General features: G+C 55.2%; 1 protein-coding gene across 1 annotated transcript in view; it reads right to left on the reverse strand.

Annotated features, from left to right (window-relative positions):
- URB1 (URB1 ribosome biogenesis homolog) overlaps positions 1 to 19,516 on the reverse strand; it is a 72,048-nt gene that overhangs the window by 20,478 nt on the left and 32,054 nt on the right. Inside the window, 14 exon segments of the mRNA XM_047795472.1 lie at positions 26 to 197; positions 3,050 to 3,113; positions 3,336 to 3,446; positions 4,459 to 4,652; positions 6,647 to 6,705; positions 8,766 to 8,949; positions 9,575 to 9,776; positions 10,650 to 11,505; positions 12,920 to 13,099; positions 14,028 to 14,252; positions 16,108 to 16,301; positions 17,324 to 17,494; positions 18,271 to 18,409; positions 19,231 to 19,347. Of these exon segments, the coding sequence (XP_047651428.1) occupies positions 26 to 197; positions 3,050 to 3,113; positions 3,336 to 3,446; positions 4,459 to 4,652; positions 6,647 to 6,705; positions 8,766 to 8,949; positions 9,575 to 9,776; positions 10,650 to 11,505; positions 12,920 to 13,099; positions 14,028 to 14,252; positions 16,108 to 16,301; positions 17,324 to 17,494; positions 18,271 to 18,409; positions 19,231 to 19,347 (2,868 nt within the window).

Genomic DNA, 19,516 nt, shown 5'->3' on the forward strand with positions numbered 1-19,516 from the left:
GTGAGAGCTCCCTGACCTCCCGCACCTCGGGGGGCAGCAGCCTCCGCTTCTGGGGGAAGTGGAGGACGGTCCTCATCACGCGGTCCCGGTCCAGCAGGCGGAGGATGTCCCCGACGCTCGGCTGCTTCCACAGCGACGTGCCCAGGCTCCGGCACGTCTTGTGATGCTCCACGGCCGCGGGGCCCCACAGCAGCACCCTGGAGGGGAGAGCAGACTGGTCACGGGGCCCGGCCAGGAGAGAGGTGACGAGCGCGAGGATGACAACGACCGCTGGAGGGCGCACACGCCGGCCACGGAGTACATTTCCTGTGTTCCAGCACCTAATCCCCCCAGTAGCTGAGGGGAAGGGTGGGAGTGAAGGAGGGGCTGACAGCGATGCGGGGAGCGGGTGACAGTGTTGGGGACGATGACAGAGGCCAACAGTTAGGAGAGTGAGGATGTGCCAGGTGCTCCTCCAAGCCTTCTCGGTGTGTTAATTAATGCCCTCAAGCTGCACAACCACCCCTCAGGTGGGTACTACTATCATCCCTATTTGCACGTGGTGTTGGGGGGAGACAGAGAGAAGATGTGGAAAGTTCCTTGGCTGGTCACTTGGCCAGCAGGTAAGTGGCAGGGTAGGAATTCGAACTTGGGGAGTCTGGCTTCAGAGACAGGACTGGACCACAGCAGGAGAGTCCTGGCGGCTCGAGGGTGCTTTACCGAAGCAAACCTCTCCCCGTTCCCAGGGGCCGTGAGCAGACCAGGTCCGCCCACACAGCCTTGGAGCCTCCCTACCTTGAGGGTCCCCCACCTCTGCTTTTCATGCCACCAGTTCCCATGGCAGCTGCCCTGAGAGGTCACCTCGCCTTTCTCCTGGAAAACGACACAGGCCTCTCTCTTCCTCCCCACCCTTCTCCCCACACCCCTGGCCATCCTCCCACAGCTGGAGGCTGGAGGATGCTCCTGGAAAGCCCGGCTCCAATGAGGGTCACTTCTCTGCCCCCAAGTACCTATCAGCTCTCTGCTGCCCCCTGGAGGGAGGTGGCAGTAACTTCAGTCCGGTACTTAAAGCGCTTCCCAAACAACCTGCCTGGCCTCTCCCTACACATACTCCAGGATTTGGACAGGCTGGCCCAGAATGTCCTGACTCTCCCACCTCCCAGCCGACAAGAGGCTGCTCCCTCCACCCAGAGCCCCGAACTCTTCCGCCAACCTCACCCCAGTCAAATCCCTCCCTGCCCTAGTGTGGAAGCACCCCTGCTCCCCAGGGGAGAGCCTGCTCCTGGGTGCCCCAGAACAGCGGGTTACAGCACATGTTGAGTCACAAGCCAATGTAAAGAGTTACATTCAGGACGGTCTGGCCCCCTCGACGGACAAGACTGTGCCTTATTCCTACTGGCCACGCCAGGCTCCAGTGCCTTGTAAATGGCAGGTGCTCGGCGAGCAATCTATCGAAAGGGAGTTCCGCTACACAGGCTCATTTTCATGCCCATCAACAGCAGTTATTCAACTTAGAAAGTAACCTTTTTTTTTTTTTTTGGTCTTTTTAGGGCCGCACCTGTGGCATATAGAAGTTCCCAGGCTAAGGGTCAAATTGGAGCTACAGCTGCCGGCCTATGCCACAGCCACAGGAACATGGGATCCGAGCCCTACACCATAGCTCACGGCAACGCTGGATCGTGAACCCACTGAGCGAGGCCAGGGATCAAAACCACATCCTCATGGACGCTAGTCGGGCTCATTACCACTGAGCCACAGAGGGAACTCCAGTAAAAAACCTTCTCTAGGAGGACTCCCTGGTGGCTTTGGCTTCTAACAGGCAGGCCGCTAGTGTACTGGCTGCTCCGTCTGTCTGGCTTGGCTCAGGGTGTGACACCCGTCCCCTGAGCATCCAGAACCCCCAAGATGGCCCCCTGGCTGAGGCCTGCTCCTCCACCCGAGGTCGAGGCTGTGACATTCGTTCTGAGTCTGTCCTGAGCAGCTCGGGCGCCGTGAGCACCACGTCCCCACCCCACACCCTCTTCTCCCGGGAGCTGGGCCCAGCCTGACTGTCCACACAGGGCGACCTTCCGTTAAGCTGGGGTCAGAGAGGACGGCTGGCTCTTCATCAGGAGAGAAACTGCTTCTGTTTTTCTCTCCTCTCCCTCGTGTCCATGGAGGCTGTTTATTCCAGAAAGAATACAACTAACGCAGCACCAACTCCGAGAAAGAGGGTGAGGCCACGAGGGAAAGGGAAAGAGAATGTTTATTCATGACCTGGGCACTCCCTACGAGGCAGCAAATGGTTTTCTTTATAGTTTTTCTTTTTTGGGGGGATGGCTTCTATGCTAATATATCTTTAATCTTTTTTTTTTTTTTTTTTTTAAGGAACCTATAGGGGAAAATATTTTTTTCCTTCCCCACAGAGTTCTTCTGAACTCTTTTTCTTGGCCCAGAAAGTTTTCTTCTTCTCTTAGCACACAAACCTCTTCCTATGTATTGGGCAGACGCTAGGGTGCTATTTCTAAATTAGGGAGAAGAAACTAGGGCAGCAAAGAGACTCTCAGATGCTGCCTGTGAACAGCTTAACCCCGGCCCTGGCGGAGCAGGGGCAGAGCCCGTGGAGAGGCAGCAGCCCCACCCCTCAGGGCTCCAGGCTGTGCTGGCCAAGGAGGCTGGCAGGCAGCCCCTGGAACCCAGGAGAGACAGACAAAGGCAGAGAGAGGACACAGAGAGACAGAAAAGAGACAAACCCAGGGACAGACACACAGATGGGGAAAAGTGGAATTAACATTCCCACCCAGAGGAAGGCACGAAGGGCAGCGTTTTCAGAAAAATCCACTAAATGACACTTGAGTCACAGTGAGTCTGGGGGCAGGTCGGCGACAGACACACACCATCAATCAGCAGGCGGCCCAGCCCACGCAGGCCTGGCCACCAGAGACCACCCTGATGGTGAGAAGCCAGAGCAGCCCACACTGGAGCTGGTGTGGAGCTGAGGGGTCCACCCAGCCCCCCCTTCCCAGGGGTGGGGCTGGCCGTGCAGGAGCCTCTAAAGCCGGCCGCTCGCACCTCCAGGCCCAACGCTCACCTGAAGTTGATGAGGCTGAGGTTGTTCTGTTCATACGCCCGGAGGAGAAGTAAAATCTTCTGGTCTGCAAGTCAGTGAGGGTTGGTTTAGAAAGATTCCTGGGGACGCTTGGTCAAACCGCACAGGGGCCCCACATCCCCTGGTCCTCTTAAGCCCCCCGAGTCGCACTCCCCCTGGTCCCCACAGGTCCCAGGGCCATACTCCCCTGAATCACACTGCCTGGTCCCCATACCTGCCCGGAGCCACACCCCCCGGGGCCCTGGGGTCCCGGGCCCTGTGCCCTCACCCAGGACGCTGAGCGAGGCGCCATAGGCCCCGAGGAGCACCGCGAAGTGGCTGTTCTCGCAGACAGAGGGGCACAGCCTCACCAGCAAGGACATCAGGTCCACCAGCGCTTCTGGAAAGAAACAGCACCGAGACGCACGGGGGGGGGGGGGGGGGGCGTGCATGGTCAGCACAAAGGCAGAGGAAGACGCGTTCCAGGGGACACGGACGCCTGAGTGTCGTTCCCTCAACAACCCTAGCCTCAGGGCTGCACCCGCTCCCTTCCCAGCTACCTCCTTCTGAAAAATAAACACATCTTCACAACAGTCTCTCTGCCCAGGTCCTTGGCCCGGCTGCTATCAGCCTCTCCCCAACTCCGCCCTGAACCCGAAGCCAACAAAGGTTTTAAAACCTAAGCATGCTTCTCCATGATTATGTTCCCCCAAATCCCTAATAGTTCTACTCCTGCCTGAAAGGGTATGGGGGGAGAAGCCTTTTTAGTTTTCCTGCTGTCCACACCGCTTCTCTCCAGTTTAGCAGTTTATTACAACTGGCTCTGCAGATGTTAAGGGTGCAGATGTTAATTCTGTCTCTAAACTAGAGCATGGCTTCAGGGGGGAGACCCTCCAGACCTCTGAGGTCTGCCACAGCCTGAGTCAGGCTAAAACGCTCACGGAGCTGACTAGGGACGAGCCGAAGCCTGGCCTCTAGGAGTGCTCAGCAGTGACCCACCAACAGGGACCTTCGAACCCCTCGCCCTTCATAAAGGTTTCAGTCATCCCAAGAAGACGTTTCACACGACTACACACTTTCTGCCAGGTCAGACTCCCCCCACGCCCCCCCCCAACTCCTAAGCCCCCTAACCCCCAGCTGTTCACATGTGCCCACAGTGTGGGGCAAGAAGACCTCAAACCTGCCTCCACAGGCCAGGACAGGTTCTGAAGCGAGGTCTGCATTGGTTGTTTGACCCTAAGTCAGAGGAAACACTGCATGAGCTTGGACTGGGCAGAAACCAAATAGTCAGACACCGTCTGGGTAATGCTTGCTCAGCTCTGAAAAGACGTGGGCGCTTACTAAGCCTTGGGGCCCAGGATGGGATCAGGAGATGAAATCGGCATCTCAAGTGGGAAGGGGCGAGGAGTCACCTCTCACGGGACTGTCGGGGCTGCCCTCCTCGCCGGTCCTCAGCAGAGTCGGCAGGAACAGGGAGTGCTGCGTGAGCATCATGTGCATTACTCGGAGCTGGGTGAGCTGCGGGCGCACGGAGCTTTCCGGGAGATACAGGCGCTCCACAGCGGCACAGAGGGCCTTTAAAAATGCACAGTCCTGATACCGAAATCTAGGTAGCAAGGAGGAGAACGGAGTTTTGCAAATAACGGCAAACCCTTTCCTTGGCATTTTAAGAAGAAACCAAAGGGGGGAAGGAGTTTTGTAAATAATAGCAAACTCTGTCCTTGGCATTTTACAAAGAAAACTTCCACCCGCTACAAAGGTGAGGATTCCACAGCGCGGGTCAGGAGCTTATCACCGGCCCCTGCAGCGCCCCCCACTCTGCCACCCACCCGGCCCCCACACCCCTGGCTGTCTAGGGCCAGGGAGCACTTCTGACAGCAAGGGCGGGACTCGGATATGAACCCACGACATTCCTGTCCAGCTGAGATGCCAGGAGGCAGTAGGACCGCTGAGCTTGAATAAAGACAACACCCACGGCCCCAGCCCACCTGCCAGGCCCGCTCCCTCCCTCCCTCCTCTGGGCTGCTCCCATCTAACTGTTCAGAGGCCTTCTCATCTTAAATCCCTTCAGAACCCAATAAAGGAATGAAACCATCAAAACCCAATAAAGGAATGAAACCATCAAAACATAAATAAAAAGAAAAAAAAAAAAAGAAATGAGAGCATCATGCTCTGGGTCTGCCGTCGTATGTCAATAACGTTAAGAAGCACTTGGCACTCTGGGCATTCTAGAAACACAGATTAACTGAAGCCTGAAGGAAGTGTCGTCATGTCACCAGGGTAATCCTGGGGTGCCATTAACCTCTGCCCCACCTTCACTTATTTCTCTCTTCTTGAGGACTTTTCTCTCTTTCGAACTGATGAATAATCGGAGAAATGAAAATCACAGGTACAATGAAACGCTGCCGTTTCATGACAACCTGATGGCCAAAGAGTCTGACCACATCAATTATTGGTGAGGGGGTGAGGAAAAAAATGAACTTTCCACACTGTTAACGTTAGCTCGAAAACCTTGGATTGCAAACTAAAAAATCTAGTAACAGTGAACTTGCACCCCCGCTAACAGCTGGAGAGGGCTCCCACCCCAGAAGATCTGGCACATGGGGTAACTTCACTGTAGGACCGGGAAGGAGGAGGCAGGGAGGAACGGGGGGGGGGGGGGGGGGGGGGGCTGTCCATCAGGAGGGGACGGGCTAAACGAACTGGGGTACAGTCACAAGACAGAATGCCCCGGTTCAGAAAAAAGGAACTGCTTGGATCTCCATGTAGCAACATCAGTAACTAAAAAACGTGATTGCAAAAAAAGGGACACATTTGTCAAACACACTAAACACTGTTGTTTATTTTTAGTGACACATAACCAACACCCAATGTGTGAAAACACACATGGCCTGACAAAGGTCAACCTCAGAAGACCGAGACTTCGGGGTGAGGGAGGGAAGAGAATCATTTAGGACAAAGAGAGAAAACTGTTAGCATGTATTAAATCTGGGTGCTGCTGTATTATTCTCTGCACATTTCTGGTTTTTTTAAAAAATTTCACATTTTACAGAGCCTCCTTTCCCGCTCGCTTGCACCTCTCACACGCGTCCTATCTTAATAAATCTATTTCTTGCCTAAAAAAAAATCATGTTTATTTTATTTTATCTTTTTAGGGCCACACCTGAGGCATATGGAGGTTCCCAGTATAGGGGGTCGTATCAGAGCTATAGCTGCTGGTCTACACCACAGCCAGAGCAACCTGGGGTTCAAGCCAGGTCTGTGACCCACAGCTCAAGCAATGCCAGATCTTTAACCCACTAAGTGAGGCCAGGGATTGAACCTGTGTCCTCATGGATGCGAGTCAGATTCGTTTCCGCTGAGCCATGATGGGAACTCCAATTTTGTATTTTAAAGGCTGATTCTCCCATCAGTGTTAGAAGTGCATACATATCAATGGGCAAAGCACATAACCTCCCAGCATTACTGGCCTCGTGCATCTGAACCGGGAGCAGCGTCTGCCTGGCCTCATCCTCTAGGCCAGTGACAAGGGCCCTCCCTGCTCCAGCAAAGACAGGCACTGCCTCCCTGAAGCGCACCAAGAAAATAAATTTGACTTACTTGAGTCCAGTCTTCACAAATTTCTGCCAGGCACCAGGATCAACTTCATTAAGTGAATTCTAGGAATAAGGTAAGTGAGAAATACATGTGGAATACCCTAATTACTTTAAAATAGACCCCACGGAATTGAAATTACAGTCCTTCAGTAAATATGGACTATAGCCATCTAAGCAATTCACAAAAGCACGCAGTTGCTTCTTACTTTGACTTCTTTAATTACTTTGTTTCCACTAGTAGCTCTGTCATCTTATCAGCATAGCCATGATCACCAAGTGACCAAAAGGACATTCCTGAAGAGTCCTCTAACTTTCCCCTCTGTCCACCAGCGTGAACTACACTGACTGATTTGCAGCCACGTGTGACAGTTTAGTTATGCGAGTTCAAGTGCATCTACCCAGGGCAGGGCCAGCGTAGGTCCACAGTCACTGACGTGGAGAAAATCTCCAAACGTGGGATTATGTTGCATCATAAGGAAGAAGGGCTGCTTTGGAGCCAAGGGGACCGACTGGGAGAAAGCACAGGAGAGCCTTCTGGAATGATGAAACTCTTCTTGGTAGGAGGGTGGGCATAGGGGGTGTGTGTAGCTGTCAACACTGAACTACACACCTAAGACCTTGTATTTCACAGGATGAAAGTGCATCTCAATTCCAAGAAAAGGGCTTTTGGGGTGTCGACAGAGAGGAGGCTGTGCACGTGTGGGGGCAGGGGGCGACTGGGACCTCCACGCTTTCTGCCCAGTTCTGCTGTGAACCTAAAACTGCTCTGCCAATAAGAAAGTTTGTGAAAAAGGAAAAAAAGAGAGAGGAAAGCAAACAGAACTAGTGGGGTAAGGAGAGAGGCTTGCCCTGAAAACACAAATCCTCACAACGGCACAGCCAGAGATTCAACTAGCCTGCCCGCGGGGCGAGGGGCTGCCAGCAGAGCCCAGCATCCCTGCCAAGCTCAGCCCTCTCTAGATCTTGGGGAAGGTTCATCTCCCCTAGTTTTGCTACGTTGGGCTCCTACGTGTCTTAAATTCACAATTCTGTAAAACAACAAACTAGGTCTGAAATACAGGTTACAGCTTGATCTCTAACCTACAAATGTGTTTATCACACTTCTGAACGTCCACCTGGGGTGCTTTTCCTGCGGATTCCATTTTAAGTCCTGGGTCCTGCATTTACACACAAGTCACAGACCCTGTGGCTTTTAACACAACTGTGCACTGTGCCTTGAGGAAAAGCTCATAGGCCAGCCTTCAGGATGTTAATTTTTCCTATGCAAAAATTTAACAGCCAAAGGGAAAAAAAAAAAAAAAAGAATACTCCAATAAAAGGAACTAAAAGCCAAAAACAGCTAAATATTTTCAAACTTTATGAAAACCTTGAACTCACAGGACCCAAAGCATAGGAAACCTGAAGAAAGCTACACTATGTCATAATCAAATTGTTTTAAGCAATATAATGAAAAAAATCCTACAGCCTGAGGAAAAAAGACATAGTGTACAGAGAAGGAGATAAGAATGAGAGACTTCTTAGCAAAAATAATACACACTGGGAGACGGTAAAGCAACATCTTTAGAATGCCTACAGAAAGGAAAAACTGTTAACCTGGAATTTTATCCCCCAGTGAAACTCTTCCCAACGCGTTCTAAGGCCGGTGTTACCTGATCCTAAAGCCAGACAAGGACACTGCAAGAAAATAAAATTGTAAACTAATACCCCTCATACACACCGACAGAAACATTCCTAACAATATAGTGGCAAATCGTATCCAACAATACATATAAAATGAAAATAGAGCATGACCAAGTGGGTTTAACCTAGGAATGCAAGGGTGGTTTACCATTCAAAAGTCCATTAATAAATTCACCTTATTAACAGACTAAAAAACAAAACTATTTCAATAAATCCAACAAAAAAGCATTCTAACAAACTCCTGCATCCATTCCGGATAAAAGATGCTTCCTCATTTCAGAGTCTGCCCTCCACCTGCCGCTTTGTGCCCCAAAAATGGCCCCTCTCGCTGCCCACCGGGTCGAAGTCAGGCCACCTGGCTTGAACGTATCAGTAAACCTGGGTTTGTCTACCTCCCCCTTTCCCTTAAGAACTTAACCAGGGTCTCTGTAAGAGACACTTACCAACAGTTCGTTTAATCTCAGCAGCATCTGCTTCTCTTGGTCCTGGGTACCATCGTCGTGCTGGCTGCCACCGAAGGACGCCACCAGCCACTGTACACAAACCTCAAGCAGAGTCTTCTTCCAGGCACGCAGCTCTTCTGCCGACCCTTCCAGAACGGCCGAGATGGCGTCGGCCACGACCCAGCTGCAGTAGAAGACAGCAGTCAGGGAGTCAGAGCCACGGCCCACGTCCACCTGGCTTTAAGTACAATCCACTGGCACGAGGGGCCATAAAAGACAGATGCGTCCTGGTCCCCACACTTCCCCAGGGAAAAAACCACAGGCTTCCCTTGCCCCGATCTCAAACTTCACGGATGTACCAGGATTTTTACGACTAGGGAAAACACTACTGGCATGCCAGAAAAGGGGTACGTTGTCCAGACTTTGTCTAAATCAACCTCAGCTCTACTTATGTTTGGGGCCAGATAATTCTCTTTGGGGGGAAGGGGGCTGTCTGAGCAGAAGGCAGATGCCAGAAGCCAGGAGTAACAACGCCCCATCCACACTGTGACAATAAAAAACGTCAGAGATTGCCAAGTGTCCCCTGGAAAGGGCACAATCATCCCTGGTCCAGAACCAGGCTCTAGGAGTCGGAACCAGCCGTCTGCGGAGGTGCAGTGGCGGCAGCCAGGATGCTGGAAGAAGTGCTCCTGGAGGAGCTGCCCTCTCACCGACAGACCCACGGCCATGCAGCAATTTCCCTGCTTTGTAAGCACTACCGGGAAAGGGGAAGCCGAGGGGGGAAGGGCCATCACCCTGAGCCCTCATACCTCTTGTGACAGTCTGGAGCCTGGAGCAAGCCGGGCAAGCGGTCCATGAGGACATGGAGGCCCTTGGCTCTTGCAAATGGGACCAGCTGGGCCAGGATCTCCTGATGCAGCCCTGACTCTGGGGGCCCATCAGCCCTGAGAAGCCTGGTCTGCAGCGGCCTCCACAGGGCCTTCCTCAGGACAGGAATGACAGCCGAGGACACTGGGGGAGAGACAAACAGGAGAAGCGGTCAAACACCGCAGAGCCCCACAACCAGCTCACGAGAGCTCGTGGCTGTATTTTAGGAGCGTCACACTGGTAGCCTGAAATTGACTGCAGCAGGAGTTTTGACAGCATGGAAATTGGCAAATGCCACAAATCAGTCTCCCTCAAGAGCTGCTTGTTATGCATTTGCCAGCACGTCACTGGTCACCTCTCATCACCCAACCCCGACAGGGACGGTCAACCCCACAGGCCCCAGGTGTAGCCCGCAGCTCAGAGGTCAGGATGCGATGATGAGCACCCAAATTCTGAACTCACTGGGGCACAGGAGACGGCATCGAGAACCACTGCCCGGATGGCTCCCTCCTGCAGGGGCTCTTATTTTCAAAAAACATGTCATTGGTGACATGAAACTATGCAGCACAGGAGCAAGGCAGTGAGTGAAGAAATCACTCATATGTATGATCAAATGGCATGAAACTACATTTGCGGTGATCAGAAAGCGCCTCGGGTCTGAGACCCGATTGGGGAGAGAGAAGGGAGAGCTGGGTCCCGTGGCCTTGGCTCAGCGGTGACACACCAGGCTCACCAGCGCTCTTACAGTGGGGAAGGGGGGAGGGGGTGAAGGGAGCTCCCTCAACCTACCGAGCCCCAGCCGGGGCCGCTCCTTCTCTGGCCCCCAGGGGCCCACCCCTGCCCCAGCTTCCTGTGGGTAACTCAGGGGTGATGGGAGCTGCATCTCCAGAGCTGGGCAGATGGGAGGAGAATCAGAACCAAACCACAGCCCAGAACGTGAAGTTCAGGGCTTTGGGACGGACATGCAGCTGCACCTGCTCAGCCCTCCCGGCCACCCGAGGCCACCCCTTCCCGTACCTCCTGCGGGGCGCGTGAAGAGTCCCTGAGTCCTGCACTGAAAGTACACACGGATGAGGGGCAGGAAGTCGTCCAGGGCCTCCTGCAGGCAGGGCCCCGAGCCGGCCCGCCTGCACCAGCTCTCAAACCACAGCAGGTGGGGACAGCTGTGCTGCAGGAGCAGCGCCACGGTGTCCAGGGCCGCCCGCGTCTGCCGGGCCAGGCAGTAGTCCAGCAGGTCGACCCTGAGCACGGGGGCCAGCGCGGGCTCTCTCTGCAGCGCGTGGAGGAGCACGGCGTCCAGCTCATCCACGGCCAGCGTGGGCAGCAGAGCGCCCAGGCTTCTCATGTACTCAGAGGCCCAGAGGAGCTGGCCACTCTGCAGCTGATCCTCAGGGCTGCTGGTCAGCAGCTGGACCAGGGTTTTCCCAAGAGCGCTCAGGTGCCTCTCCTTCTTGGGGGACTTGGTGGGCCGCTGGGTTACGAGGTGGGCCTCAGGCAGGCTCAGCAGAGCCAGGGTAACCTCCCGGAGCTGGGTGCCCTCCATGTACGGATGCAGCGCCTGCAAGGCTTCCAGCTGGGGAAGGGTCTTTGGTGGCGGTGTGGCCGAGCCGGCCCTCCGGTTCCGCAGCTCTCTGAGCACGCTCTGGGTGATGGCTTCTGAGTACCTGGCCAGGAGGCCCAGCTGACCGATGCTCCGGAGGATGGGGGCACTCGCCACCAGCAGCGGCAGGACCCCCGAGCTGAGATGGGCCGCCAGGAGCCTCACGAGGATGGGGCTGAGGGTGTGCGGAGGGAGGGCCTGCTGCTCCAGGGCCAGGAACCAGGCCTCCAGCGTGGGATGTCTGAGGATGGCCACGAGCACCTGCTCCAGGGTCTGAAACACAACGACAAGGCCCAGACCTCACCCACCACCCCAGCCAGCAGCTGCCATATGTGTAGGACGGAGACAGAAAGCAGCTTTCCTAAGTCACTCCAGCCACAAGCCTGAGTTTCAGTGCTGCTTTCAGGGGTGCCTGCAGCCTCCCAAGCACAGTCCGAGCTGTTATCCAATCTTAAGGCACCTCCTCTCCTATATGTCCAGGGGGCTGGACTGGAACCTGGTCAGCGCCAGACCAGCAGGTACCTGATAAATTCAGCCTAAATGAATTTACTGGGCAGTGAAACAGCCCTCCACAGCCACTCGGGCAGGGCACAGGCCACGCAGAAATGCCACATGAAAGTAAGATCAACTGTCTCCTGGTTTCTCCCAGCAGCCTCACCTTCCTAAATAAATCTGGTTGACGGATGGAGGTACCACCTGACAACCGGGCAGGGCGACCTCAACTTAAGGTAAGACTCTGGCTGGGGAAGGTGGGTGGGGGCTAAACGACCCAGCACTGAAGGTGATCCTGCGTCCACTTTCAAGAGACGGGGCCTCCGGGGACCCCTGAGGAACTAGCTGACCCGGGGACGAGCTTAAACCGCGGAGCCGAGAGCAGCTGAGCGTGCTTTGCCGGATTAGAGAATGATTTGATTCCGCCTCGCTGAACGCCATCTCTAGCCAGAGAAGTCACCCCATCCCCGGGAATAGGGGGGCATTTTCTTTCCTCACTGATTCTTCAGAGAAGGAAAGATGGGCCTGTCACCCTTTCCAACTGAGCTGTGCCAAATCAAAACAGAAGAGCACTCATTAGGTGGGGGGGGTCCTGCACCCACACTTGCCCGCCTCCCCATCCCAGCAGGAAAGCCCCATTGGTTGGAGGTCAGAGGACAGAGCCGTGCATTTGACTGTGGAATGAGGGATGTGCCCACTTCCCGAGCCCAGTACAATAGGTCAAAGGGCAAATGGTGTGAGAGGCGAGGCCTGGCCCAAGCCAGAGGGAGACTGGCGGCAGGAGGGGAAGGCGCCCTCTTCTCCGGGCAGTGTCGTCACCATGTGTGTTCACAGCAAGGGGCCCCAGCCACTGCCCGGCCTTTACTCAACACAGGCCGAGGCTCCTTAAGAGGAGCAGATGCGTGCTGAGCTCCCGGGGAGCCCCCAGCTCATGGCAGAGGGCAAAGGGCTGGCAGGAGGGGGAGGGGGAGCTGAGAAGGGACTGGAAAAATGAACGCCCAAAGTACACGTGCTTCTCTGGGGCAGGAGGGGCTGGGGGTGGTGTCCGGTGTCTCCTCCGGATGCCTCTGCATCTCCCCACTGCCCTGCAGGGGACACCCGTTTGTTTTTTGCCAGCAAGGAGGGCAAACCAGCATCTGTGACCTCACAGGAAAAGGCGTGGGGAAGGAGACCTGGGGGAGAAGGGTGGCAGTACCTTGTCATTGGCCAGATCCCACGAGGCCACGGACTCCATATCCAAAAAGAGGTCGGATTCGGCCTGGGCAGCCTGGCACTGCTGCTGGTTCTGGGCGTCCAGCTGCTCACAGTGGACGAGCAGGTGCCTGAGGAGGTCCAGGAGGAGCTGCAGCAGGCGAGGCCCTGTACTCCTACCCAGCTGTAAGAACAAGAGCCACACAGCCCCTCAGACCAGGGAACGGCTGAGAGTCACCAGAACACAGACTGCCAGGTGCCCCTGGGGCCAGAAGGTGCCAGGTTGCCAGAAACAAGAATCAAAGAAGGAGGCAGGCTGAAATGGCGACTCCCCATAAAATGCCAACAACCGAAGTCATTTCTTAATATGTCCTTCTAAATCTTGGTGACACACACAGGTTTATTTTGACCAAAAAGAGGGGGCAAGGCCCACTTCAAATCTGAAAGTAGGAGTTCCCGTTGTGGCTCAGCGGTAATGAACCCAACTAGCATCCATGAGAATGCCAGGTTCAATCCCTGGCCTCGCTCAATGGGTTAAGAATCCGGCATTGCCATGAGCTGTAGTGTAGGTCTCGGATGCAGCTCAGACCCTGCATTGCTGCGGCTGTGGTGTAGGCCGGCAGCTGCAACTCCAATTCAACCCCTAGCCTGGGAACTTCCATATACTGCGAGTGCAGCCCTAAAAAAGCAAAAAAAAAAAAAAAAAAAAAAAAGGAAAAAGAAAAACCTGTAACCCACATCAGGGACAGAAGACTCAACAATGAACCATCCTGACTCAGTTGCCCCAGAAACAAGGCTCGGCTACACTTGGCTCCCAGTCCAAGATCCACCAGGTCTGTGATCAAGGCCTGGCGTAGACGGTGCCCAGCCCACCTTGGTGCCTCTGCTCCAGGGAGGTGGGGCGCTGGACCAGCAGCCTGGACACCCCCCTACTGCAGGCCTGCCTGGGCCCCACACATCACCCTCCCCACGTGCAGAACAAACGGGGAGACAACAGGGTCCCAGGACTCCATCGACACCTCCACCAGGTATAGACCAGCTTGCAGGAAGCCACGCTCTCTGTGGGCAGCGACGCACCATAGGGGCTGCAGAGGAGCAGGGGCAGCGCTGACCTGGCCGAAGTTCTCCACGGTGCTCCGGACGTATAGCAGCAGGTGCTTGGCTGAGCGCAGGGCCTGGTGCATCGGGAGGCGCGGGAGGGCGGCCTGCAGCTGCGCCTGAACCCCCTCGTCCAGAAGCGGGAGCGCGCCCTGGCCCATGTAGGCCGTCTGCAGCAGGGTGGAGAAGGAGGGGGCCGGGGACACTGGGGTTGCTGGGCTGCCCGACGTCTGCAGTGGCTTGGGAGACAGCAGAGGCCGGAAGAGGAAAGACGGGTCAGCACGGGGACAAAGGGGCACAGGGCCAGGATGAGACAGGGCCAGGGTGACACGTGCACAGAGGGACAGTCCAGAAAAATCCCCTAGTGATACTAAGAGGTACATGACCCCTGGCATTTCATTCAGCTCCCAGCATCGCCAGCCATGTGCAATTTCCTAGCAGGTGTTCAGGTGACGGCACTGGCCGGGGAGGTGTTTACACGCCCTCAGCACAGGGGCTGCGGGACAGAGACGGGTTTCACACACGAGTCACTGTGATTAATCCCTGGGAACAAGAAGGTCCCACCTTGTGAGGGGCCAACCGGGTGAGTGGCACGCCTTCCCCAGGCGGTCGGGAGGATGAGAGGACAATGGCCGAAGGAAAAAAGCCGTTCATTTCTTTTCTTTTTTGTCTCTTTGTCTTTTCTAGGGCCACACTCACGGCATAGGGAGGTTCCCAGGCTAGGGGTCTCATTGGAGCTGTAGCCGCCAGCCTACACCACAGCCACAGCAACGTGGGATCCGAGCCGCGTCTGCGGCCTACACCACAGCTCACAGCAACACCGGATCCTTAACCCACTGAGCGCTGCAGGTGAACCACGAACCCGCAACCTCCTGGTTCTTAGTCGGATTCGTTAACCACCGAACCACAATGGGAACTCCCAAAACTGCTCACTTCTAACCCAGCTCCCATACCGCCTTCCAGATTCATCCCACATGGTGTTTATTGTTACAACTCCGAACACTCCATTTCCCAAGGCCGATCGATAAAACTAGGCTGTTCGTGCCTTGCAACTCATCGAGGCTGAACGGGGGTCCTGGGCCAGCAGCAGCAGCACCCGGGAACTTGTCAGAAATGCAAATTCCCAGGCCTGCCCCAGACCTGCTGAATCACGCGCCCAGGGGGCGCCTGCAGGAGCATCTGGAGAATCCTGCACGCCCTGGAGGGTGAGAAGCGCTGTGGGCCCAGCTCCACGGGGTGGGTGCCTACACTTCACGCACCTAACCCCCCCTGAAGCTGCTGTGTGGCGCAGACCATGTCCCAACCATGCCCGGCAGGCGGGGTAGGGCGGGGGCCCTGAAGCCCAGCTGCCTGGCTAGACCTGGCACCCACCCCAACAGGTGGTGGGCTTGCTCTGTACCTCAGTGTCCCCACGTGTACGGTGAGGATAGGGCGGCGTAGCCCTTCTCTGAGCTGCTGAGGACTGAAGGGCTTGGCACGCAGCGTACTGGGGACAAGCAGTGAACTGCGACCCATACGAGCCACGGCTGCCAAGTCACAAGACAGAGAGGTCCCGAGCTGCCCGCTTTCCCAAGTGCAGCCACGACTGAACGGACGCACAAGTGTGCACGCAGCGTGAGCTCCCGGCCTCAGCCAGCACTCCTAAGAGCCCTGCATCAGAGCCAGGGCTGCAGTGCCCCTCAGAGAATGTGGCCCCACTAAGAGAAAATCTGTTGCTTTTCCACTTGCCCGGTTTTGGCAGAGCAGGAGGCCTTCGGGGACCAGGTGTGACAGCTGAGCTTGGGACGTCTGGGGGCAGGAAGGGACGAGAAGGCAGCCCCTGACCCCCACCCCCACCCCCACCCCCGGGGGGAATTCAGTGCTGCCGCATCGCTGAGCCCTTCTGAGTCCGTCACATCAGCGGAGCAGCCGTGACACTTGGCTTCCTCTCCTACGCAGGGGAAATGAGAAGGTGAAGGAAGGTCACCCTGTAAGTTGTGTGGCCGTCAAGCTACACGGGAGGACAGCCCCCTGTGGCCCAAGGGGAGCGACTCCGGGGCTTTCTGGGGAAAGACAGGCCTGGCTTCCACGGAAGCGGTGGTCCCCGCAGCTCACCAGGGCCTCTCGGGCTGGCTCCGGGATCCAGAGGCTGTAGTATCTGTTGAACTGGGCCAGCTGACAGCAGCAAGGCGGGACCGGAGGCTCCAACTTGTCGTAAGACTGAAGCAGAAGACAGAGGGCCAGCGGGTCTCTCTGGGTGTGGAGGAGGTCCGTCAGCACGCCTGTCAGGTACGCCACGACGCCTTCGCCTGCAGGACAGGGGACAGGCCAGGGGAGGCTTGTCAGGACAGCCCTCCTGTGGTCCTTCCACAACACCAGCTCCCACACAGAGCCAAGGCCCAGAAAGGTGGCAACCGACTCTGCAGGGGGATCACACAATCGCACCGGAAGGCGGATGCAACCACTGCAGGCGGCACCAGACTTTGTTTTCTTACACGTACAGCACACTGTCAGACTTCAGGCCCAGAGGCCCAGGAGCGGAGACCTGGGCGTAGAAGAGGTGCGGCCGAGGCCACGGGCATGGGGACCTCGCTGGTGGAAACCAATCCATTTCCTCCTCCTTGGCACCCAAGCCTCCCCCGCATTTAGGCCGGGGCCACGTGGGTGGTTTAGCCACTCCCAGGCCTGCCTGACTGTCCACTCTCTCGTCCTCTTCCGCAGAGACCAGGAAGCCATGTGCTGAGATGGCACAGACACAAGACGGAAGCAGGCCAGATCCCGGAGCTACTCCTGGAGGACCGCCGCCCAGGAGAGCACCTGACCTGTCCTGGGCCATCACAAGGTCGAGACAGAGACCTTTCCTCATGAAAACACGATGTGTTGGGGCGTATGTGTTACTGCAGCAAAGCCTGAGCAAGCCTGACTAATGACACCGCTGTGATCTGTGAGTGCATCCTGGGATCTACCTTGCCTGGATCCTACCCAGCCAGGAGGAAGGACCTTAGCATCCAGATACCAAGACTACTGAAGAGAAAACGTCAGTGTTACAGCAGGTGTCTGTGCAGCCACACAAAAACATCATTTCAGACTCAGCTATCAAATGGCCCACTTCCCAACAGCCTGGCCCAGCCTCTAGATCTACCTACTTAGGGATCTTCCTAAACACTTAGTTCCACCAGCTGTGGAACTACCACTTTGGGTGGGTCTGGAATCTCGGCCGCTGCCCTGGGTTTTCAGCAATTATTTCCAGAGCTCCGGGAATCCCATCTCCTACCCCACAGAGACCCAGCTGGCTGGATACGCCCAGAATATCCTGACTACACACAGGTACCTGCTTCATTTTCGGCCCCAAGGAGCAACTTATTCCTGGCTTCCAGGGCTGCGGGGACCACCGCACTGAACGGGAACGTGAGCAGGACCATGTCTTCACTCAGGGAGACTCCGATCTCCTCATCCAAGCCTTCGCTGCCCTCCACCAGGACGTCCACCATGTCGAGAACATCTGAGACACAAATGGGGAATCAGGCCGAGGCCACAGCTGCCAAAGGACCCCACGGGGAGGGTGAGCAAGAGAACAGTGGCAGAAAGAGGAAAAAATAAAAGCTCAACTTCTCCCGGGGTTGGGGGGGGGGGAATGCTTAATGTAATGTTTGATTCTGCGCAGAGAGTGGCATTGCCTATAAAATCTGAAGATCTCTGCAGACACAAAATGTGGGATTATCCAGCAACGGTGCTAATAGGCTGAAATTTCCTTAGGTGATGCTCAGAAGCCCAGAATCTTTAATCTGGATATTCGTGGAAACAACCCCAAATCTAAGAAGCAAAAGAGCATAAGGATTAATGTACAGACTAGAGCCAGAGGGTCTGGAGTCAAAATTTGACTTGGCTACATACTAGCTGTGTGAGGCTGGACAGATTCCTTAACCTCTCTGCGCCTCAGCTACCTTGTCAACACATAAAATGAGGATAATAACACCCCCGATATAGGGTTGTTTATGATACCCCATGGGTTAGGATTGTGAAGAGCTTAGACCAGCACTTGGCACAAAGCAAACACCGCACAAATAAAAATAACCCAGCAACTAAGCCCTGTACATATTTCCTGTTACAGAAACAAATAAGGGGATTTTCACTTCTAGAGGCAGCTGATCTCGGACGTGCAGAAATGGGATGTGTGCACTTTGCATGAGGCTTTAGTGCAATTTTGTGTTCTGTCTCTAACGTGCCACCCTGGCTGGTTCTTCAGAAGCCAAGGAGCCATGAGGGCACGGCACCCACCGTCAATGTGGGAGATGGGAATGCTGACGTCATCGGCGTCCTGTTTTGTCGTGGTGGCCTGCAGGGTGCTGGCTTCCTGGACAAAGTCAGAGGCTTTGTCCGTGTACGAATAGGGATTTGCCACCAATGTCAGAAGCACCTGAGCAGTAAAGAGCCAAGAGGGAAATGTTTAGATGGTCACATGTGAAATGAAAAATGCCCCCAAATGTTGCAGGTAATACAGGGAAGAGCAAAAATCTTAATCTTCATAAGAACAATAATTTTTCTGCAACGTTTTTTTTTTAGTTTAGTTTTTTTTTTTTTTGGTCTTTTTAGGGCCACACCAGTGGCACATGGAGGTTCCCAGGCTAGGGATCAAATTGGAGCTGCAGCCGCTGGCCTACACCACAGCCACAGCAACGCCAGATCCGAGTTGCATTTGCGACCGACACCACAGCTCATGCCAATGCAGGATCCTTAACCCACTGAGCAGGGCCAGGGATTGAACCTGCGTCCTCATAGATACTAGTCAGGTTTGTTAACCATTGAGCCATGACAGGAACTTACAGACTGGTATTTTAACACCACTCTTCATAAACCACTATTCCCTCTGCCAAAACAAATGCCCAAAAGGAAGTTAAAGCGACCACAGTAATACATTCCCATTTTACAGATTCTAAAACTAAGCAGTTTCTTCCGTCTCAGCAAGAACTAGAAGTGAGCCAGGAAGAGAGACCCCTTGGCTCTGGGGCATCAGAAAGGCTTTAAGGACAGCAAGGATCACTTAGTACATCATTCTTTTTTTCCTTTTCAGGCCGCACCCACGGCACATGGAAATTCCCCGGCCAGGGATCTAATCTGAGCCTCGGCTATGACCTACGCCACAGCCGCAGCAACGCCAGATCCTGAAGCGGTGGCGCCACAGCGGGAACGTGCTGGACGTCCGGAATGTGTTCCTTTACACGGGAAACACCTGCTTACTCGCTCCAAGAACTGAATCACGGCCTCCTTGTTCTCCTCCGCCGTGTCATCCAAGTGCTCCAGCCACAGGTCCAGCTCCTGCCAGGTGTGCTCAAACACGCCCGTGTCCCGTAGGATCTGAAACGTCAGGGCAGAACCCGCTTTCTCCGGGTCCTTTGAGACCCAAGGAGCACAGACGGGGTCCAAGGTCCAACCCGGTTTACTCTAAAGGTTACGCTTTCAACAACACCCCCGTGGTTGGAGGAACAAGGAAAAGACATCACCCTGGGCTGGATCAGGGAGACCG

Source organism: Phacochoerus africanus, chromosome 1 (assembly GCF_016906955.1).
Source record: "Phacochoerus africanus isolate WHEZ1 chromosome 1, ROS_Pafr_v1, whole genome shotgun sequence".
NCBI lineage: Eukaryota > Metazoa > Chordata > Mammalia > Artiodactyla > Suidae > Phacochoerus > Phacochoerus africanus.